This window comes from Rhinolophus hipposideros (assembly GCF_964194185.1).
Source record: "Rhinolophus hipposideros genome assembly, chromosome: 11".
Lineage (NCBI taxonomy): Eukaryota > Metazoa > Chordata > Mammalia > Chiroptera > Rhinolophidae > Rhinolophus > Rhinolophus hipposideros.
Window position 1 is genome coordinate 56,982,291 of NC_138057.1, and position 24,694 is coordinate 57,006,984.

Consider the following 24,694-nt stretch of genomic DNA (forward strand, 5'->3'; position numbering starts at 1 on the left):
TTCTTTAATGCCTATAAATGCCAGTTTCAAAGATCATTGTAGAAGTACTAGTCTTTTTCTCTTTTTAATTTTTCAGGTCTTGTAGGGATTGTCTCTCGTTCTTTTTTTTTTTTTTTTTCCTTTCTTGTTATCTTGGAATTTCCTTGGACATTTGAACCAAAATCAATGTTGATGTGCCCTAGGGTATATGTCTTTAACTACATTGCTTGGCTCTTACCTTTTTACCTACCGTGTTTCCCCCCAAAATAAGACCTACCCCGAAAATAAGCCCCAGTTAAGATTGTCAGCCAGACAGACGTGTTTAGTACATTATGACGATGTTTCCAGAAGATGACATGACTGTGTTTGAATAAATGTAGATTGTTGTACATGAAAAAATAAGACATCCCCTGAAAATATGCCCTAATGTGTCTTTTTTTTTTAATTAATTAATTAATTAATTAATTTTTTTGAGAGCCCACTGGCCCATGTGGGAATCGAACCGTCAGCCTTTGGAGTTAGGAGCACGGAGCTCTAACTGCCTGCGCCACCGGGCCGGCCCCTAATGTGTCTTTTGGAGCAAAAATTAATATAAGACCTGGTCTTTTTTGGGGGATACATGGTACTACGTATAGAGATCGTTTTGAAAGATGTTCAGCTGTTTCTGCTAACTATTGCATTCTTACATGAATTTCCATTGGGATTCCTCGTTTCTTTGTCCAGATCCACAAGCGTCTTTGCTTCTCAAGGGCAGGGATTCTGTGCACCTAGTACGATGTGCCTGCCACTTGAGTGGTGAGTGTGATTCAGTATCATGGGGATTCTTGGGGAGATGGAGGACGATAACGATCACCCATCTTTTAGACCTACTGGGATGGTGATGCTCTTGAAGAAAACCGTATGCAGCTCTCACCTATTTCCATGGTCTGCTGCTGGTGTGGAATGCCTTTCAATTGTGGTCCTTGAGGTTTTTCCTGGACTGTCGATTGGTTGATAAACCCAAGCACCAGTGGCTCTGCAGAAAAGTTTTGACTATTTCTTGTCACAAAAATCTACCTGCCTGACATGATAAGACAGCTACACTGAGAGTAAGTAGATAATTGGTGGGTTGTGTGTACGTCAGATGGAGTTTACACAATAGGAAATGCCTGGCATGAACATAACTATACAATCTCCTAGATCTGTAATTGTCCCATCCCCAAAATGGAATTTTACTTCTGGGGATTTCTGCCCAAGTTTGGTCTTTATCTAATGTTAGATATTCAGGTCTTATGCCGTACTTCACAATTACTACAATCAGGACATTGAAAGGACAATATCTTAATCTACTCCTCAGAGTCCAGCAGAGGGCCTTGTACACAGTACTTGGTAAGGATTTGCGTGATTAAGTTCATTGAGTGCCATACTTCTGCTAACAAATCTTCAGAAGTCTGCTTTATTGGACCAGTGTATGAATTCAAGCCTTATTCGTTTTTTTTTCACCCCCTAGGTGGAAATTTCTTTTCACATATTGAAGTAACTTCGAATTTGGATTATCTTAGAATGTATGACTGCATTTTAAATTTCTCTTGTGATAACAAAATTCGGAATTATGAATTCTGAAACTAATACCTCTGTTAGAGGCAACTCACGATAGCGAGGGCTTCTCTTATTGTAGGTTTAACCTTTTTTTTGAGGGAAGTTGTAGACAAAATTGGAATCATAGCATATTCACATTAATATAAAATGATAAGCTCTGAGGATTTCAGGTTACTGAAATCTACGCAGTAGAATGATTTGAAATCTAGGATGCGAGCTCAAAGGGACCTCAAGCCATGTCCTTAAAGATGAGGAAACAGGCTCCTGGGTCACTCAGTTTAGTAGCAGAATCAAAATGTGGTCTCTACTGGTCTTTTTTTTACCCTAAGTGGAAAACTGTATCAATAGAGTGCTTGTCATCAGGGAGATAATAAGTGAAAATACTCTCTGAATCTTTCCGAAGACTTTTATAAGCCCAGTGTATTTATCCTTGATAGTTCTAATGTGAGTAGGATCTCTTTACCAGGCCGCAGATTAGGACTGCGTTTTGATCTATTCATTGAGTTCCTATTCACTTTGTCGTAGAGTAAAATTGAACCAAAAGGATCTTAGGTTTCTTCTTCCTCACCCAGTCTGTTTCTGTATTTGTTGAATGCTTATTGTGATTCCAGGTGCTGTGCTAAACCTATTTCATACGAAGTCAGACTCGGATGAATATGGCCCTGCCACTTATTAGCAAGTTACTTCAGCTCTGTGTCAGTTTCTTCATCTATATGTAATAATAACTACATTACAGCATTGTATTGAGGATGAAATGAGCCAAGGTAGGCAAAACATTTAACACAGTGCCTGGCACCTAATAAATATTCAAAATACTAACTTTTATTATTATGAATAATGAAACTGAGAGGTCAATTTTTCTACTTTTTCTTCCCATTTCCAGGAAAAGAAAAAGACTGACATTCTTTTTGGAATCTAGGCCACATGTGTTTGCATCTCTAAGGCCACCTGTCCTGGTTAAATGGTGTCATGCCTGAGTCATTCCTGAGAATCAAAAAGTTAACTTCAGTTGCTCACTGCCCTACAAACAAACCAAATGCATGGGACTGACCAGTCCCACCCAGTGGTGAGGACCCTGATCTTTTAAATATGTCCCTCTTCACCTTAAAATCCTTTAGTGGTTCCTATGGCCCTTGGTGTAAAAGTCCAATTTAGCACAGTGATCTTGCCTCTGCTTTTCTCTTTCCAGTCTTTATAGCTTGCCACCCACATTGAATTTGTTTCTGCCATATTAACTACTTGATATTTCTAAGTTGCCCTATTGCCACACCTTCCCAACTCAATGCACCCCCCCCACACACACACACAAGTGTTTTCTTTGTTCCTGTAATACCTGATGTGCATTTATCAGAGTACACGCCACATTGTTTGGCCAGTGTGTGTATCCCCACTAGACTTGAGTTCCATGGGATCAGAATCTGCTGTTTTATCTTTCTATCTCCAGCAGCTAGCCCAATGCCTGGCTCAAAATTATCCCCCCAAAAGGAATGATTGATGCACACCCCCAAAAAATGCCTTGGGTAAGTTAGTCAAATTAGGTTAAAGTAGATTTATATTTTGATGAGATTTGACTTGGGTATATTCCAAAAAGAATGCATGTGAAGAATGCATCAGCGCTAACTAGACTCACAACAGCAAGTTTGCCAGCAGCCAAAACTGCCAGCGTTGTCAGAGACAGATACTGGGGACTGAAGACTGCTGGGTGATTTTCAGCTGTGTTTATACCAGTTCATGATTGGACCAGAAAGCAGCCAAAAGAGATGCCTAAAATATTTCTGTGTCACTCGTGTGCTTCATTGTTGAGTTCAAGTAGACCAATGCAGGTGCAGTTACCACATGCTTCCATGTCCGTGAAGCTGGGGGCCAGGCTGAGGCCGGGCAGAAAGACTAAAAGGGGTTAGAGGAAAAAGAGGAAGTTGTAAGGCAGTGATCAGTTCTGATGATATAGCAGGTTGTTAGGAATTGCACTGCCTACATAAGAATATCTGCTACTATTACGAGCCATGTGACCTGGGATAACCTACATAATTCCCTGACCCTTAGCTTTTCCGTCTGTAAACTAGAGGTCTAGTTTATCTACTCTAGAAAGTCTAGAGTAGATATGTCATGAGGTTTTAATGAAGATTAAAATGGTTTATAAAATAAGTAATAAATATTAGCTCTTACAGTATTGTCTGTTTAGAGGTGATGGAAAGGACATATTGTGAGAATGTCCCTGAGGTTAGAGACCATGCCCATGTTATTCACCATTGTGTCTCCAGCACTTGGCACATAAATACAAGCTGTTTACAAGATGTTTGTTGAATTACTAAATGAGGGTGGTCCGGGCAGAGCTTAATATTGTGGCTTTTCTTGGATGTCTCAGAAGAAGCCATTTCAGTTCTACGGCATGATGCCAGGGTTCAGAGTTTTTTCAGCATATTTTGTGCCACTTTGGACTATACCAAGGAAGTAAGCATAAATCACAGCATCAGTGAGTCCCCTGTTAGGAAGAGCCTGGTGCCATATCAACATTTGAATCCCCAAAGACAATGCCAGCAGTACATCCGAAAGCGAAGTTTCTAACTGAACATTTATTCCACAGTCATAGAAACTGAAGATGGAAAAGATCTGAGGACATTTAGTCCATCCACGTGGTTGTACAAGAAAAGTGGCTGGAGCAAAACAGCCTGTTTACTTCATGCTCACAAGACAGCATTTCAGTTCTTCCTGGAGCGGAGCGATTGCAAACACACTGAAATGAAGACACAATGCAAACACTCTTTACAAACCTTAAGAAAATATTTTTAAGTACATTGTTCTCATAAAACAATTAGGAACTAAACTGAAAAAAAAAGAGTGAGGGAATTCTGGATTAGATGGATAGTGTCTGTGGGGGAAGAAAGAACTAAACAGTGAAGATAGTGAAGTGGTTTTGATGACTAGAAAGCAGTTTCTTCTGAAGACTTGGATCTTCTGGTTTGTTTATCAAAAATCAGAGTGGGGAGGAAGAGAGGCTCTGAAGTAGTTCCTTTCTCCTTCCTTTATCCACACCAGGGAGTGCTCACTAGCTCCTAAGCTCTGACAGACCCAACACCAACACTGAGAAGCCTGTTGCCAGATTACCTGGCTCTGTTTCCTTGGCATTTGTCCCACCTACCACTTCTCTGGTTGGCACAGAAGCAGCCGCTCCTTTATAGAACTTGTGCCACAACAAGATTCATGAATAATGGAGCGTCACCTCCAGGCACATTAAAGACCTCCACTGATTGTCCCTGTGGCTGCCTCACTTGTTTGTCCCAGTCATTCTTCCAACTTGTCTTTAGTTGTGGAAGGAATCCCCTTGGCTCCTCTACCTTGAGGCATCCGTACTCTGGGGACCTTATTATTTACATGAACCAAGTGCTCTCTCTGTTCTAACTCCCCGAGTCTTACTTCACTGTGTGCTTCCAGTTCCAGAAATTCCTCCTTGGAAAGAAAGGTTGGGGGTGTGCGACATAATCAGGTTGTCATGTTCCAGGTTTCCCAGCACCAGAGCTGGGGGAAAAAGAAATGGCCTTCCTGATCTCATGAAGTAGGACAGCCCTCAAAGAGGCAAGGTGGCCTGCCTCACGTCTTTCTTTACCAAAACACCACCCTCCACCTGAGGACTTGTGATCCTCGTGTTTTTGAGCCTGAGGGGACTTGAGAGAACAGAGGTGGAACAGAATAGAAAGGAGGGTTTTGAAAGGACCCACCATTTCATGAATTCTTTTTACAAAACACAACACACTGTTTCACAAATTGCAAAACACTGTTCAATCACTACCGATAAAAATTACCATAGCTAATCAACAGGAAGACGGCTTCATTTAACCGCAAGCAATTATGCTTTGTTTTTGTTTATCTAGAACCTCAAGGCATTTCAAGCTGTAAGTCTGCTTTCAGTCCCTGCTGCTCTTGCCGTGTCCTGGTCACAGTTTTAGCCCCATAGTTTCTCAGAAGACACTCGAGCTGTGCACTGGTGGTCTACTTTGTGGACAGGCAGGGCGGTCTGGCATGTTACCACCTCTGCTCAGAATGCCTCAGTAGAGAAGTTTAAGGTAAACCTGATATACAAAAATCCAAACCTACAAAACAGATACATTAAGGGATAAGTAATTGCATTACAAAAGGATTCTTTACAAAAGAATTCACCTCTGGGTTCCTTTCAATAGCCAGCTTCTCAAATACAGTCAGGAAGTGAGTTGAGTTATAAAAAACGTTCACGTACAACATGAGGAGCATGGCTGTTATGTGCGTTGAGGTACACGTGGAGTTAGCCTCCCAGGCTGCACAGAGGTTTAGGGGTGCACAGAGCATGATGCCAGAGTCTACAGCATCCTCAGCAGTTGCAGATGGGAAGGGATGGCTAAGGGGCATAATCTTCCAAAGGCAGTTGCAAACCTACTTCTGAGTCTGGGGTGAGAACATGGGAGGAGAGGGCATTTCATTCAAAGCAGAGTGGTGCTTTCTGTTACCAGGGCCCACCTGTTCCCTCACTGTTGAACTGTTTCATTTGTGAGGCTGATGAAGTCTAAGTTTAGAACCCTCCAACCTCCCTCATCAGCATCTCTGCGCCTACAGCCACCCGTGGGTTTTCTCAGACAATTAACTAACTGCTAAAGTGTTATCTAATTACAGCTCAGGGTGTTATCTTTGCCTGGGAGACTGGGTCGCCCTTGGTGGAAAGGCAGGGATTCATTCCATCCAAAATTAGCGAGAGCGCCGTGCCTTTGCAGGGATCAACACCAGGGCTTGCCACAGCACTGCAAACTCACTAGGTATTGGAATGGATTGGGTACAGGGAAGAGCACTGAGAAGATAAAGCAAACAACTGATAAACATGGAGGCCTAGTCCTCAATGGTGCCTGGGGTGGGAGTGGCTGTGCGGAAGGTGAATCAGCAGGTGTGTGCCGAAGTTCAAAGAACTCTCAGAAAGGCTCTTCCCACTTCTCCCCTTCCCTGGGACAGTTCCATGTCCAGAACAGCGTTTCTTGAAGAGTAATTTTTGGACCACATGTGTCAATTACCCGGGGATGTTGGTTAACCAGAGTTTCTGAGCTCACCTCAAGTCTTCCCCCTATCCCCCCATCTTTGGGGAAGAGTCCTGACAATCAGCATTCTAATGAGCTCCTAGATGATTCCTATCTACCCTAACACTGGGAACTGAAGTTCTATAGATCCCATTTTCCTTCCTCTTTCTGCATGTCCAGCAGCTGTACACTAGGAAAGGGATGGCTCAGCAGAGGGAAAAACTATTACTGGTATCAATCTCTTGGGGCCATTAGATGGAGCTGGGGGAGAACTGGAGGGACCAAGCTGTTCATAGGTCCTTGGAAGAGAGTGGGTGTGAGGCCGGGAAATTTGCAATACAGATATGAAAAGCACAGGGTACATTCCTGAATGGTGAAGCTTGTGATGTTCACAAGACTGAGATTCACTTGGGATTCTGAGAGCTGAGAGAGAGGAAACTGCCGATCCGAACATGGCCTGGTATGTGGTCTGCAGAATATTTTCACTTAAGCCCTAGCTCACATATCCTGTACACACAATAATCAGGGATATTCCAGTTTTATCCTAAGGCCACATCCTTGCTTTGCTTTCCTCGCTTTCCTTTTCCTTCACAAAAGGCACACACTGTAGTGGAGAAGCTTCGGTAGATTAGAAGTCTAGTCCTATTCATTCCTCAGCCAAAGTGCTTTTCTGGCCCAGAGCTTTTGTTCTAAAAGCACATGTACATTTTTAATGCCTCTTCGTGCTGTCCTCTGTTACCACTCACCACATCCCTGTCCCCTTTCATAGTGGCACGTAAGCGTGTTCCTACTAAATGTTAGGATGGTATCAGAGGTCCAGGACCCTCTCGATACCATGGCTCTTGCCCGATCCAATCAATCCTTGGCCTGCTGTGATACTAATGAGTTCAGTTAACGTTTTAAGCACCCACTGCCCTATCCTAAGTTTCTCTAGCTCTCACCCTGTTCCCCGTTCAGAATGCAGGAATGCATCTAGACTGGGGAGTTGTATCAAAAGCCACAACCCTGAATAATCCTGTTCTATACTAAGAATAAACCCAACAACCCAGTAAGACACAGGTATGAGGAATCATTTTTTCCCTCTTGTTATTGATAGGGCAGGGAAAGGACTGCAAACCCAGAAATATTACTGTGGCACCTGGTGAAAAGGTTAACAGGAGCTGGGGTTGTGTGGTTATTCACAGATCCCTTACGCAGAGTTCACTCCTGGCTATTTAAAGATTCTCGCTCTGAAAGACTGCTACCCTGGAGACCTAGGGAGTGAGCTTGGGAAGGATTGCTGCTGCTTTTTAGGCTGGGCAGAGCGGACTTGACCGCTAAGAAGACCTAGACCTCAGGTTCCCACACCTTTGTCAGTCGTTACAAAAGAGCATTACAAAGTGTCTCAAGGGCTCGGAGGAAGTCCAGGAACTGAGACGGGAGCACATGGTCGCCTAGGACTCACAAGTCCGGTGCGTCCTTTGATACTCTTCCAGCTCCGTTTTCCTGCTCACCGCCAGCTGCAGCTCCTGCCGGATCACCTGAATCTGCTTCTCCAGCTCCGAGAGCTCCTGCATCACTGAGTTCCGAGCTGTGTTTAGGGAGTCTGCTTTCCCGTTGGTGGCCAGCGAAGCAGGGAGCTCTCTTCTCCTTGGAGGGAGCGGGATGTCCTGGTGGGTCCCGAGGCCCAGCTGGTTTTGTGCTCCCTCATCACTAAAGATGTATTTTCGTCGGTTGTCATGACTCAGATTGGAAGTATTCCACACGGAGAGCTGACGGGATCCCACATTGGACCTAGGAACCAAAGGGGCACTTTAGATTGACCTTTCACTCTGCAGCTCTCAAAGTGTTATGCCTGATTGTTAAGCCATTTCCTGTGTGAATAATATGGAGCTGGGTACGCATTCAGAGATGAGTAACAAAGCCATGGACAGACAGACTGCTAGATACCGTATTTCCCCGAAAAATAAGATCTAAACAGAAAATAAGCCCTAGCATGATTTTGCAGGAGGACATCCCCTGAACATAAGCCTTAATGCGTCTTTTGGAGCACAACTTAATATAAGACCCGGTCTTATTTTCGGGGAAACATGGTAGTGTTATGGGTACAAAAGGAGCCAATACAATTCTTTTTAACTGAAGTTCAAGGTCTTATCAAGTCTCATGCTGTCCTGAAAGTGGGCATGGGTGTATCATCTGAGGGCTGGTGGACTAGAGCATGGCACATTCTTTTATGAAGAACCCTAGATGCCTTCTGTTTTCCTTCCTGCCAGCGAGGCTCAGAAATCAGCACTGTCTCGAAACATTCTATGGCTAGAAAGCTGGTCAAAGAAAGAATTGGTTTATTCAGCTGTTGGGCTCTAAGCATGAGCCTGATGATAGATACTATAATAGTCTCATCTTTAGTCCCGTAGGACCACTCGGATGTTTACTACTACTTGAGTTTGAGGAGAATAAAAGCATACAAGCTGCAAGTTTCAGCAAAAAGTTTCCCGTTATAGGGATGACTTGGCTGATAGCTCAGTTCTGAAGCTTAACAAAACCCCCCCAAGAAAGCCTCAAATTTTTGCTGGGATAATGAAAGTCAAATAGAAATGGATTCACAATCCTCTTTCAAGCTTGCATTGAACCACCTACCACCATCTCAGAGAGATGGCTGTAGACACCCAGAGAGTTATTGCTGGCCAGGCACAGGAAGAGGGGGATCTAGTTTCTGAAATACACTCTGACAGCTGGATGCCACGAGAAGAGTTTCTTGCCATAAGAACAGATTACAGCCCTAAGCAGCATCGCTACTGATTTCTTTTAGCCTTGTTGGATGTGAAGGAGGAGGATGAGGCTTATGACCACTTTAGCAACCTACCACAGGGAAAAACAAAATAGAAACACTCTATTAAGTCCTTGTGCTTTGTTTCCATCCATATAACTGAGTCAAAACTTTACTACTGGAATCTCACTGGCTGGAAGAGAAGGAAAGGACCTATAGGGACTGGGAGAAAGGGAGAGATAATTAATAAAGTCTTGATTCAGTTACATGGATGGGAATGAAAACACAAGAACTTAATAGGATGATTTTGTTTCGTTTTGCCCTGTGGTAGATTGCAAAAGTGGTCATAATCCTTTGTTCTTCCTTTTATCCACGCCCCTCTGTAATGTGACTTTGCAGCTCACCCTTATGGGGGTAACGCAAGGGGAGAACATCTGCATTCCCTTCCCTTTGAATTTAGTCTGGTCTCTTGACTTTTTTGGCCCATAAAAAGTGGCAGGAGTGGCAGGTGGCAGTTCTAAGCCTCAACTTTTAAGAAGCCTCTCACAGTTCTGCTGTCTCTCTCAGAAACCTGCCACTGCCTGTGAACAAGTCCAGACTAGTCTGCTGGATGATAACAGACCCTGTGGAGAGAGTCCCCAGTCTTTCCAGTTGCTCCAGCTGAGGCCATCAGACACCAGCCAGCCCTTAGCTGCTTTCCCCACTGTCCCCAAGCTGGCTGGAGACATAGGAGCAAATATAGCCAAGATCAGCCAAGTTTGGCCCAGGTCAGTAAACTGCACAGCTGACCCATAGATTCATAAGCAACTCACTGTTGTTTAAAACATTAAGTATTGAGATAATTTCTCACACAGCAATAACTAACTGATACATGCCACAAGTTATTAAAATACACAAACACGTGCCAAACACCCTGTAGGTCTTTAATATTTCTCATAGTTTAAATCTCATATAAAAGAGCAGGGTGCACCAGAGCTCAGCTTTCATGTGTCCTAGGCTGGGTAAAAATTCTATAATGAACCCATTTATAGCTAGCTCTACTGGTTTTACACCTGGATCAAAGATGTGGTTATAATTTTCCTTCTGGCCTTACACTTCCCTTTAATTTTTCCTTTAAATCGTTTCCAATTGAGTTTGAATAATTTCAAAACAATCTTATTTGTGGTATGTGTTATGTAGTTTACAATGTTTGTGTATCTTGGGGCGAGAGGAGAGGAAAAAAGATGGCATAGTAGAAAGCCAGATGGCACAGTAGAAAGGAAAAAAGATGGCATAGTAGAAAGCCAGATGGCATAGTAGAAAGCCATAGTAGAAAGCCAGGGGTGAAGAATAGACCAAAAGTTACATGAAATCACATGTTGAATAAAGCAAGAACTATATGTAAATAAATAGTCTCTTGCAATATCTACCTTTTTCTCTGCTTTGCATAAAAAAGGAGCAACATCTACTTTCATACCTTGGCCCCAAATTTCTCTGAGCCTTTCTTCAAACCCACATGTTAGTAATTCATTCATTTATCTATTGCTTTATTCATTCAATAAATATGGGACACACAGGAGGAATGTCAAGTCATAGCAGACATGGGCATTTGCATAGATATTCTTCCAAAGAGGGAGAGAATGTCTTCAAGCCAACAGAACTAACTCTAGTACCACAATATGATTCATAATGGGGAAAACCTGGGCGTAGGGCATCTACTCATTTTCCTGGACTGTCCAGGCAACCCCTGAAATCAGGTAAGTAGATATAGCCAATCTGGTTTTCTCCAGAGCTTTGTACATTTTTCTGAGAATATAATATAGAAGGATAAACAAAAGCTGGATTCCACAACAAACCCTAGTTACTAGCATCACAATTGCTCTGATCATTGACAGGTGGCTCTGGACCACCTACGAATGCAAGATGACAGATTTTGAGTGTCAGACTTAGTGTCTAATTGAAGGAATGAGCATGTTACATTGCTGGCCTATACAGTGTTTAGGTTGAGTTTTGTATCAAGCCTTCCTTCCTCAGCCTTAGAATGTAATGTGACCAGTGAGTGAACTGTATTTAACACTAAACATGAGCAAAACAAGCTTCCACAGAGCAATTATGTAACATTGAGGTTCGAAACTCCAATAGACCATTCAGAAGAGACACTGAAAGCTATGGGACCTCAAACACTCATTGCCTTTGAAAGGTTACAGTGAGTGTTAGGTTGTAGGGAGGTGGCACAGGACAGGTGCGCCCAAGGGAAGCCATAAGGTTGTGTTCTGCCTTATCTGCTCAAACTAAGGAATTCCAGAAGGGAATTCACAAAGAAAAGTGGATTAGTCGAGTGAAAAACACATTTGGTTCTTAATTTAGGGGAGAGAGATGGAATAAGAATCTCATCACAGTTGGAAATGGGATTATTGGGCTTCCTGCTTCTATTATGGCTGGAAAACAAATGTTTTGTCATTAGAAGATGATGTTTTGCTGCTATGTCTTCTTGTGTTCCTATGGTTAAAAATTTATGTCAAAAATAATCACAGAAAAAAACATATGTAACATGACATAGAACAGCTGTGACCTGATTAGGCTGCAGCTTGTTCCTCACAGCGCTGCAGTATGATATGGGAAGACCACAGACTGAGAGGGAGAGGGGTGTGTGCTCATAGACTGGAAAGAGAGGCTATAAGGAATGTATCGGAAGTGATTCTGACAAGCTAGAGGCACACTGGAGAGAAGACGACTGCAAGCAGTCTCAGGGGAGTTTCAAATAATAAGAACTAATCATGTGTTTCACCTTTTTCCTTTTCTTCTATGATGAATGAGAAGTGTGAGTGTCAGATTTCAAAATTACCCAGAAAGCCAAGCTTTGGGCTGAGAATCTGCCATAGATGACAGTTACTTGGAGATAATGCCCTCAAATGAGGTCTCTGGGCCTGTGAAAGAAGCAGGAGGGCCGCCTTAAGGCAGCATTCAACAGCCGCCAGGCAGGAACCAGACCCAAATGCTTGTGACATCTTTTGCCACCGGGAATGAAACACACAACAGTCATCCACAGGCTGGATGTGGGGAAGGTGCAAAGTTCCAATTTTCAAATGTCATCTATGCATTTAATGCATGCTACTTCCTGTTAATGAGATGCTTCTTTCTGGGGAGTTTGTAGGAAGAGTGCCAAGAAATGGATTAAGCAGAACACATCTGTTGCAGATTTCAATGATTCCTAGGAGTGCTGGAATGGAGTGGGGAGTGGAAACATGCCAAAAAGGCCATATCACATGAAATCAATTACCTGCAGTATTCATGAATTAAGCCTTACATGTATTTGGTACACAAGAGTGATTGCTGAAAGAGCTTTGTTTTCAGGGCTTTACATGTATTATTTCATTTCATCCTTATAGCATCTCTAGGAAGTACATACTCTTTTTATCTCCATTTCACAAATGAGGAAATGGAGGCATGGAGAGGTTAAATCAATAACTTGCCCAAGGACACCCATACTGTAAATGTCAGAGACAGGATTTGGATCCAGCTGCTTGACTCTAGAAACCACATCTGCACTTTCAACCACAACATACATTGCCTATACTGCATTTCAGTGTTCAGATATGTACAGATATGGTTTCTGTCTGTTTTATTTCTATTTGAAACCACATCTATTTTTACTGATTGTGTTTATCAGCAACTTGGTTCTAATTTGATCTGAATTATTTATACATTATTCCCCTTTTGAGCATGGAATCTCAGTTACATCTGTAAACTTTTATAGTAACAAATTTGAAGAAACCTGGCACTGGCCCCTTCTTACCTCTTTTCCACACGTTTAGTCTTGAAACGGGGCTGCTTTTCCTCTACAAATGATGTGTTTAGTGCTCTATGTAATCTCTGGTGGAAAGAACAGATTCACGCATAGAGATCATTAGAAACACACAGTCAGGGACAAAGTACCGTCTGAGATTATCTCGTCACTGCAAACCTTGGGCTCTTTAAATAAATTTCCAGGGATGCCTGTAAACAGATCAACATTCACTCCCAAATCTCAAGAGAACAAGAATTCTAATTATCAGTTATTATTCTACCTGGAGGAAACAAACAATTTGATAGGAAGCTTAGAAATGCTCTGGGTTGTAAAAAGTATGTGATGTAAAGTAGAGCTATCGTAACTAATGTGTGGCAAAGAGCCTTGTGTAATTGCTAAAGATGAGTCAAAAACTTGTCTGAACTTCTTAGCAGCCAAAATAAAGAAGGGAAGAAAGAAAGCAACCAATCATGTTAACATACAATGGAGAAAATCAGTTGTCTGTGGGAGTTCTCCTTAGGAAACCAAATACTTCCTAGGAGGAAAGTAGGAAAAATAGGGTTCTAGTGTAACGGAGACAATGACAGTAACCTACCTAGAAACAGATGAATGGGGTGAAAATGGCCCCATTTTCTGGACCATTGAAAATACAGAGAGAACAGGGCCAGTGGGTTCATCTAAAGCAGTCATGTCCAAACTTTTTTCAATGTTTTTTACCAAGGGCCATATGCGGTAAAATACAGAAACAGCCGGGTCACTCACTCGAGGTGAAGTACGTATTGCCTCACCTGGTTTATTTAAGTAAACTAAGTATATTTTTGGAATTTGCTGCGGGTCAATTAAAAATGGATTGCGGGCCGCAGTTGGCCCGCGGGCCGCAGTTTGGACACCCCTGATCTAAAGGGATGCAGAGACTTCAAGCTCATTTAATGGGTTTCAATTTTGGCAAAAAAGAATCTGTAGGAAACAAATCTTTAATACCATCTCTTCAGATTGTCACTATTAAATGAAACCAGTTTAAAAACAATTCTATGACTTCCACTGTGAGCAGCAGTGGAGGGTTGTGTGAAAGGAAGGGGCATTATGGGATAGCTTAATTTAAGGGGAAATGAATTAATGGGATAGAAGAAACTCTATCTTCTACATTATCCTCTACATGGAGAGTATCTATACCACCCTAGAGTTCTTGGTAACTTGTCACTTGTCGGTCTGACTTGGGGCTCTGCATTCTCCCATTACTGGGAATACTGACGTTTAAGACGATTGGAGCAAGATGCCTGTGGCACTTACCTGACTGGTGTGGAGCCAGTATTGCAGCCTAGATTTGTTCTTGATTCGTGGTAGCAGCAGCCTGTACACTATGTGCTCACCAATGGTTGTCAAGATGGACAGACCCAGCCCAATGCACAGCAGCATGAAGAGTCCAGAGAAGTGTTTGATGCCCATTTGCAGAGTCTGTGGCAACAGGAAAAAAAGACCATGGAGGTGATGTTCCCCTGGCCCCACACTTGTTCGTTCTAGGACACACCTTCTTTTGTCTGGACCCAGAGAGAGCGGGACACTGTCCTCCCTGTGTGCTCTGCAGACCTCACGGCATACTACTCTGTGAAAGGAATCTAGCCAGGGCGGAGGGCTGTTGCAGAGCAGTTCCTGGCATGTTACTCACATAGAAGTCCTATTGTGAGAGTGGTCCCTGGCCTTATGCAGAGGCCTTGAGTCTGGGACACGTTACAGTCTCTAGAGAGAGACTGAGAGATAGAGACAAAAATAGAGATAGAGAGATGCAGATATAGATAGATACCGCGTTTCCCCCCAAATAAGAACCTAGCCGGACATTCAGCTCTAATGCGTCTTTTGGAGCAAAAATTAATATAAGACCCGGTCATATTTTACTATAATATAAGACTGGGTCTTATATAATAATACAATATAAGACCGGGTCTAGGGGGTGGGGAGTGGTAGATAAGGGTAAAGGGGATCAAATATATGGTGATGGAAGGAGAACTGACTGGGTGGTGAACACACAATGGGATTTACAGATGATATAATACAGAATTATAATAATACACCTGAAATTTATGTAACTTTACTAACAATTATCACCCCAATAAACTTTAATAAAAAAAAAGACCAGGTATAATATAATATAATATAATATAATATAATATAATATAATATAATATAATAATACCGGGTCTTATATTAATTTTTGCTCCAAAGACGCATTAGAGCTGATTGTCCGGCTAGGTCTTATTTTCGGGGAAACACGGTAATACTTGATATGTGGAAGGCACAGTTCTGAGCACTTTATCAATGTAGCAACTTGCTTACTAGTCTTAATGACCTATAAGATAGCTATTGTTATTATCTCCATTTTACAGATGAGGAAACTTAGGAGCAAAGGAGTTAAGCAACTTGCGCTGGGAGTCAAATCCAGGCAGTCTGGCTCCAAAGCCTACACTCATTTGACTGATGTGGGTGACCCTCCCATCTTGAAGTGGTTTTCCTTTCTTTCATTCTCCCCACCTCCACCCCCAATCATGGAGAAACAGCAAGCCAGGCCTGGATCAGACATGGCTAGACCTCCTGAGTATTCCAGGAAGTGTGTCTAGGGGGCAGGGTTCAGAGGCGGAGCTTGGAGATTTCAGGCTTTGTGGAGCCAGGGCCTTGGAATCTCATTTCCTCTATGACGCTACTTCAGGCAGTGGCCGTGGCTCAAAGAGGGGTGCAAGGATCCACGGTGAACTAATGAGTAGAGGTGAGAAGGGGTATAGAGCATACACCAAGTCCCGGAGACTGAGACACAGACAGGAAAACTAGCTGGGCCACCTGAGAATGCAGGTGGAAGCATAGCCCCAGGGAGCAAGGAATGCTGGTCTAGGATAGGGTGTGGTGAGGAGGTATACTGGGCACTGAGGGCTATAAAGGTACTCGGGCTTTTCCTGGAACATCTCCCTACAGAGGGTGACCAGTCCTATAACCTTGACTTCCAGAAAGTATATATAAATGTGTTTGAAAATAGCCCTTGGCCTGGACCTGTGGTAACGTATACAGGATGCGGCTATCATAGAAGGATTCCATATGTTATTATTGCTATGGGTGAAGAACAAACTGGGCAATTCATTTTGGACTTGAACACTAACATCATCAAACATTCAGCAAAATACTAAACAGACTGACACTGCTTTTTTATAAGGCGCTGTCAAGACAGAGAATAAAAATGTAACCTACAGTGAATCATCTTGCCTTTAAATACATGGCTTCCCCGTCTGTTTTCTTGTGCATAACCATAATCAGTCTCATTTTCCTCTTAGTACCTCAATAACAAATATGCTGTATTCAGTCTATTTTACACATTTCTTTCTTTAAGTTTTTGTTTACATCCACATACTAATAGACAAATTAAAAGTTTTTTTTTCCTAATTGGGCATCTAATATGTGTACCAGACACCATATATGCACAGCATGTATGATCTTATAATAACTCTGTAAATGAAACATTACTCTCATCTCATATTTGAGGAAACTGAGACTCATAGAGATTAACTACTTTACTCAAGATCACACAGGTAATAAATGGGGGAGCCAGGTTGTGGATTCAGGTCTGTGTCTGATGCCAAAGCCTGCACTGCCTTTCAATCAAACACCATTTGCAGACTCCTTGCTGTCTGAACTCTTACCGTTTGTTCCCTATAATAACTTACAAAAATTTTTATTCAAAACTCATCCTTGGAATTGAAAACCCACTATAATCTGATGAGAGCTCCAATGAAAATGTTTAAATTGTGTCTGAGTCTCAGTGATAAGATGGACAGCTGCAGTTGTAATCCAGCTGCTCGTCCTCCAGGACCACATTGTGTGAATATGCTGTACAGTGGATAGGTACATCTGCCCCACACGATCACGTGACAACTTGTGTTCTAATAAGGTGCCACTGGCTCAACTTGACATGCACCCTTGGTCAGTGGAAGGAGGAGAAGAGGAGCAATGAATATTCAATGTCAAGTCTTTAAAATAAATGTAAATGATGCAGACAAAATGATGAATGCAGTTCCAAGTGACACGAGTAGAAACATCACATTCAGCGATGCAATCACAGCCCAGACTCAGGTTGTCAAGAGCTCCATAAATGAAAGGAAAGAAATGCAAACAAACGTTAAGTTTTTTGTTTTCTTCATTACATTGCTTCACCTGAAGCTTTATCAGCTAGCTCACAGCCACACACTTTTGGGGATTTGTGTGCCAAGGAGAGAAGACTGTCCCAGGACATAGCCAGGGACAAATCTCAGCCATTTATGGCTTCACTTAGTCCTTTCCAGCTCACGGTAGCCCACCCAATCTCAGTTAACTCTTTAATCAATAAGCAACCATTAAAAAATTGCCTTGCTTGCTTATTTTATTTTGCTAAGTATTTACACTTGTTTCTTTAACATTTTATTGTGCATTTACATATGTCCATTGCCCTGCCAAGGGAAAGCATATTCTATATATCGCACCCACGAATACCCACTAATTAAGCATTAAAGAAGTGTTAAGGATTAAATATGTGTTTTAAATGCCTTATTCAAAAATAATATAAGTAGATTGTCATATATAACAATCCATGCATTGAGCATTAGATATTAAACACCTACAGGTTTCCAAGAGTGTTTTAGTGATATTTAGGGAAACTAGTTGAGATTTTAGATGAAGTGGTGAGAATGCTTTATTGTTTTTCCCTTTTAATATAATGGAAAGGACTCCCACCATCTGGAAATTCACTAGCCAGCACATTTTCTGGAACAGACTTGATTGTGATAAAGGGAGATGTCTGTACTATCAAATGTTCTGAGTGGTTTCTGTCCAGATCATCAGTTTTTCCAGTGATGACAGGTAGAGGCCGAGACCAGCCATTTTGTTGCTGCCCAAATCCTGCTTTGTGTCTTGCTCAGATATAGACACTTGAAATATCTGACAGCTGGTTAGATAACTGATTAGTTCTCAAACCTCCAGCAAGTGATGCAGTTAAAGTATTTCACTCATCACTTGCCTTTGGTGTTACTGGCCAAGTCCTATGAACTAAGCCTCCCTGGCCCCCAACTGTCCAGTTTCTTTGGTCCTTTAAAGAGTTGTCTATACTCATTTCTTTTAATTCCTCCCTTCCCATTCTCTTTTGGACCAACGCCAATCAGGCTTTTGTCCCTACCTATAACCTAGACAACACCTGTCACAGCCATCGATGGATGACCTCCATATTGCCAAATCCAATAGCTAATTTTCACCTTATTTTTGTATCAGCCTGGACACTGTCGATTATTTAATCCTCTTTGAAACATTTTCTTCACCTCTGTCTTTGGTCTACTTCCTCTCCATCTTTCTGACTACAAACATTGGTAGGCCTACAGTTACTTAGTTACATTCGCATTCTTATCCAGACTCATGGCTTTAAACACCACATACATGCCAGTGACTTCCAAATTTATATCTTCCCGAACTCCCAATTTAGCCTCATTCCGTCAATATCTAATAGACATTTCAAACTTAACACATCCAAATAAACTGCTAATTTTCCCCCTGAAACCTGCTCTTCACACAGTCTTTCCCATCTTAATGAATATCCATCCTTGAAATTGCTCAGGCCAGAAAACTTAGAGGCACCTTTGACTCCTTTCTTTCTCTAGCATCCTATACCTAGTGTGTCTGCAAATACGGTGGAGCCTTCCTTTGAAGCATGTCCAGAATAGGATGACTTCCGACCACCTCCCCTAGCCTGGTCAAAGCCACCATCATCTCTCACCCAGACTATTGAAACAACCCCTTCAGTCTATCTTCAGCATAGCAGTCAGAATGACTCAAAATATCACTTGTGGGGACAGAGCCAGGAGAGCAGTTTCCAGGCTCTCGACCCCATGTGGGAAGGTGCTGGCTCAGTTATTAGATGGCCATTGGCTGTAATCAGATGGCCATCCGCTGTGGCTGGGTGGCCATCAGCTGTTACTGGTTAGCCATTAGCCACTAATATAACTGCCATGGCTACGCTAGGGGGTGGGTTTGTTGGAAGAGAAGCAGTCGGTGGATTCTGGATCGTGTTGATCCTACTTCCTGTGATTCACCTGGCCGCCAGCGAGACGGGGGTGCAGGAAGACACCTCATTGGAGTACTGGCGGATGTTTGCTTTTAAGTCTCGACCAGATGCCATCGAGAATATAGTGGCATGACTCCCCTATCTATGGCTCTGTGGGTGTTCCTTTTTGGCCTCACCATGTCCTGCGTTCTTGTGCAGGGAGTGGGACCAGAGACCCTGCATGACATCTCTCCTGTGCTCAATGCCCAGCGATGGTTTTCTGTGTCATACAGAAGTCAATGTCAGAGTCCTTACAAGGGCCTTCAAGACCTCACATGATTTAGTCCCACACTCCCTAACTTCATATCCTTCATCTCTCTCACTTTTTCAACCAGTTGGCCACGTGGGCGTCCTCACTCTTCCTTAAATCTCTTGAGCAGATTCCTGCTGGAGGGTCTTCATCTTCTGTTCTCTCCACCTGTAAACTCTTCCATCAGGAACCAATATTACTCCTTCCATCATTTTCTTCAGGTCTCTGCTCAAATGATACTGATCAGTGAAGTCTACCCTAACCACTGGGGTTAAAGAGTCAAATCCTGCCGTCTTCTCTCTCTTCTGGACACAATCTATCCCTCTTACCGTGCTTTATTTTTTTCCTGACAGAATATACTCGTATAACCTCTTTTCAGATAGACTTTATTTCTCATGCAGAACACTGAAATGAATGACTGAGGTCATGCCTTTCTTTGTGTACCTCTAGAAGTGTATAGTAGGTGTTCAATAAATGCTTATTAAATGAAGTACATACCTGAAAAAAGAACTTTGTTACAATTACTCTCGAGATTTCTAGTACTTACTGTTATTAAGTACTTTTCCCCAGAGCAAAATGACTACCAGGGCAAATCATTTTATTTTTCAGTGACCTAGTACATTAAACTTTGTGTGATCTCTAAGTCTGTAAAGCTAAATCCTGGTGTTCTAAATAATTTTCAATCAGAGAGCTGGTGTGGGAGAGGAGTAATGTTTTTGTTGAGAGGTAAAGGAAAGAAAGGCTATGGAGCTTCTGATATATCGATAGCTCCTACATACAGTCATGTTATTTATTAATTTTAATGGCTTTATATTTTCACCTCTTGTTTTAATTAGAGGTGTAATAATTGACTTAAGTCCTCTGAAAATGTCAGGTGTTTAATTTTCTTTTATATTATTTATACATCTATATATGTGATACATATTGCTGCAATAAAAAAAATCATTTTGGTTCATTGAGATACATATTGCAATGGGTGGGATTACCAGGTCAGATGACATAACTGTTTTGACACATTGTGGTGTGTGAAACAGCCATTGTAAACTGTGAAGGTCATTCCCAGTGCTACTAGAGTTGCCCCAATGCACAGGATGTTCACATCCTGAACGACACTATTTGATAATTAATCATCTTTTTCCTGTTTTAAATATTCTAATTTTAGTTATTCAATTACTGAGACTAGATTTTCATGTTTGTTTTCCCTATTTCCTTTTGTATGAATCATATGTTTATATCCTTTGCCCAATTATGCATTTCAGAAAAGTTTGAAAAAAGCTATCAACCCCTTTCCTAACATGTTACATATTTTTCCATTTTTCAGTTTTCCTGTTACCTTTGTTTTGTTAGATTCTATTTTACAACAGTTTGAAATTTTATACAGCTGTGTTTGTGTTATTGTAAACTGTTCTGTTGTTTCAGTTGTTAGAAAATATCATGTGGTGGGATAAATGTTTTATGACCAGTTGCTTTATTTTTGAAAAATAATGAACACTTCAGTCCATCTTGTGCTTTTGTACTAAAAAGTGGAACACATTCGTTTTTCTTCATTGAGACTTAATCCCAGCCCCATGCTTCAGAGATGCATTAGCCAATAAAAGGACCACCCTATCCTGGCGTGGCCCGTGTTCCTTTATGCTAATTTGATTTTTAAAAATCTTCAGATTTTAAAAATATTGGCAAATAAAAAAATTGTGAAAACAAACACCATGTAAAACTAACAACAGAACAATTTATTTGTGGGTCAGATTTAGCTTATGCGCTATCAGATTGTATCTTTTGATCTACACACCTTTATTGCTGTTAGTCTCCCTTCAGCGTTATGACTTTTCATTATGAATCAGCTAATGCCTTTTAAAGCTGACATATGATCTGCTGCTGCTACCATGTTTCCCCCAAAATAAGAACTAGCCAGACAATCAGCTCTAATGTGTCTTTTGGAGCAAAAATTAATATAAGACCAGGTATTATGTTGTATTATATTAAAGACCCGGTCTTATATTATAGTAAAATAAGACTGGGTCTTATATTAATTTTTGCTCCAAAACACACATTACAGTTGATTGTCTGGCCAGGTCTTATTTTCGGGGAAACACTGTATTCACAGTCACCAACCACTGGGATAGCTATGGTAGAGAGCAGAGAAGTCCAGTTCAGACTCATTATGATGCCACCTTATTTTAAAAAACATCCCAGCCTCTCTCTTTTCAAGGCATGCAAAATAGATAAAACATGGTAGCCAGAATAACTATCTACTCTACCTCCTAACAGAGAGAATCAATAGTGTAAGTGAAAAATGGAATTTGTAATTAAAAAAAAATCCTGGAAGATTTTTTCTTGTGAATTCTTCTAAAGCATGATAGATTTAGAGGACAAACCAACAGTTCTAAGGCCATATTTTTTCTATGCTTCAAAAAAAATAAGTGTCTAGTGGTTTGGGGATTGCAACATATGGTAGAGAGCAGACAAAATCCATTAATACAGGATTCATAACAACATATCGTTACGAATCTCTACAGCCTCAACAGATATTGGTTGCTGTTATCAGTTTAATCTAAATACCACCACTTATTTTTCAAGATGAGATGAAGGTGGAAGATGATTTAAGACTGCTTTGCCTAATATTGGGGGTACAAAAAAAATGTATATGCATCTGTATTCATTTTTTGTTATTGGTATATATTACTACAATTTTAATAGTTTTTTCCTTTCTTAACATGTGTAGACATTTTTTTTTTGCATCTTCTGTATATATTGTAATGCATAGAACCAAAGAGGTGAGGCTATTTGACAAGCAATTCACCTTTTTTGTGAAAACTGAGGCTTGATTTGATTACATTAATAAAACTATCAGAAATAATTTCATGCAGGTAAATGCAGAAACCATAAAAATAGGGAGCAATGCAGTGAGGTGGAAAACCTCAGCATTTGGGGTCAGAGAGCCTGGTTCAAGTCCTTGTTTTAACACTTACGAGCTGGGAGACCTTGAAGAAGATTCTAGATCTCTCTACAGCATCATCTGTAAAACCGAAATGATGGCACCCACTTCACAGTGTTGTTATGATGATTAAATGAAACAACAAATGTAACAGTATCTGGGACAGTTGTTCAGTAAATGTTAAGTACTATTTATCACCTCTAAAAGTTGTACAGAACTAGATTTGTTGGCAACCAGAAACAGAGAGAAAAATCAAAGCATTCTCGCTTGGAAGTTAAGTATGACCTTTTTGAATCCATGCTCACACAGCTAAGGGGTGACTGTGATAGAAACCCAGTTGTAACTGAATCCAAACCCAGGTGTGTCTGAGTTTTAGAGCTACGTTATCTTGCAATGGGATATGACTCATATCACTAATGCGTTATTAATACATTTTTTTTAGGACTGCGTGGGAATTAAAGGGACAAGGACTCTTATTCTTTGTGGTTCCTAAGTAATCTATTAAATAAAAAGTATGACAGGGTGGCTTGATAAATGGGTGTCCAGAGAGTAATGAAATCTGTGGAGTTATTTTTCCTACTTTTTTGGGTGGGGTGGGGGAAGGAGGGTCAAGATTAGCTACCTACCAGCTTCTTCAAAATTTAAGGATAACAAATCTCCTTGAAACGAATCTTCCTTGTCTTGAGGAAGATCACCTGGTTTTTACCTCTTGGCTGAGAATGTGTAGGGAGAGTATGTTTCACTGTCCTGTTGTTTTAAAGCCTTCAGCACTGTCTATGGGGACTGCTCCACTGGGAGAAACAGGGTTGGTGTGAAGTGGCAGACACTGGTGTGAAGTGGGACCTCACAGAATTGGTAGCATCTAGGGGGCAGGCAACAGTGTACCTACCGGTGCACTGGCTCTCCAAACCAAACCAAACCAAACCAATGAGAAGTTTCTGCTTTTTTCCCCACTATGGTTGATTTCAACTGGGGAGCTGGGGAGAGATGAACACACATTGGCTCTTGCCCAGTGTGAATAGGCTCCAGCATGCCCCTTGACTGCAGGTTTATTAGGATGTGAGGAACTCTGGCCTGAGTGTAACATTAGAGAAACGGCTTCCTGTGATGAGAGTGCTCTCAGTTTCCCTTCCAGGCCTCAAGTCTGATTTTTAAAACTAAGCTTAGTCAGTGCAGACAGCATTCACCTCTGCTATAGGCATGTGCTTGCCCATCTTTGCGTCTTTTGATTACTGTATTTCCCCGAAAACAAGACCTAGCCAGACCGTCAGCTCTGAGTCTTTTGGAGCAAAAATTAATATAAGACCCAGTATTATATTATTATTATTATTATTGTAATATTATATTATATTATATTATATTATATTATATTATATTATATTATATTATATTATATTATATTATATTATATTATATTATATTATACTGGGTCTTATAATAAAATAAGACCCGGTCTTATAGTAATTTTTGTTCCAAAAGACGCATTAGAGCTGATGGTTTGGCTCAGTCTTATTTTCGGGAAACATGGTAGAAGGAGCAACACCACTTCAGCATCTTGGAGAGGGTCCTCTGCCACCAGAATCTTCATTGCCTCTGCCTGTGGGAGGAATGACTCTGAATCTATCTGTCCCATTCTGTCCAGCAGGGGTGGGGCTGACTATTGGACGTGAGAGAGCTTTCCAGAAAGTTTCCTGCTCTATTTGGGTACAAGCCCCCTTAACTGAACTTGACACTAGGGTGGGCAGCCAACCCTGAAAACTCACTGCCACTGAGGCTGACGGTTGGGATGGGCACTTAGTGCAGGCTCAGCAGTTCTTCCAAGATCCCTGAGATAAACAGTTTCTTTTGAGGAGCTGGAGCAATGAGACAGAAGGAGCCTGACTGGATTCCTAACCCTCCTGAGGGATTTCTGCATACATCATGGGGAGTGGGCTGCAGCCTGGAAAAGGAAAAGTTGGGTTTTGCTGCCCAGAGAAAGATGATTAAAAGTGCTTAGCCAAGAGAAATCTATTTGTCCCTGTTGCTACATGGGAAGTTAACAATCTGTCAAAAGACACCTGAACACCACAAGTAAATGAAAACTGTCCACCTAACACCTGATTTGAGTTGTACATTCCCCCCATATATAAAACCCTGAGAAATAAAGGTCAAGACGTATACTTTCTTCTTTTTGAACTTTGAAAGCTCTTCTTGCCTCTTTCCAGTTTGATCTCTGCATCAAAACAAAATAAGACATTTACAAAAGCCATTTACTTTCTTTCCCCACCAGGCTCCCTGAGGTGTTACCCTGAATCACTGAGAGAA

General features: G+C 41.5%; 1 protein-coding gene across 1 annotated transcript in view; it reads right to left on the reverse strand.

Annotated features, from left to right (window-relative positions):
- Window positions 1-4,111: 4,111 nt before the first annotated feature.
- The window catches only part of GRIN3A (glutamate ionotropic receptor NMDA type subunit 3A), a 141,219-nt gene continuing 120,636 nt past the window's right edge, over window positions 4,112-24,694 (reverse strand). The window contains exons 7-9 of the mRNA XM_081067844.1: window positions 14,393-14,557; window positions 13,112-13,188; window positions 4,112-8,363 (exon numbers count right to left, since the gene is read on the reverse strand). Coding sequence (XP_080923970.1) covers window positions 8,024-8,363; window positions 13,112-13,188; window positions 14,393-14,557 — 582 coding nt within the window. The 3' untranslated portion in view covers window positions 4,112-8,023. The remainder of the gene's footprint in view (window positions 8,364-13,111; window positions 13,189-14,392; window positions 14,558-24,694) is intronic.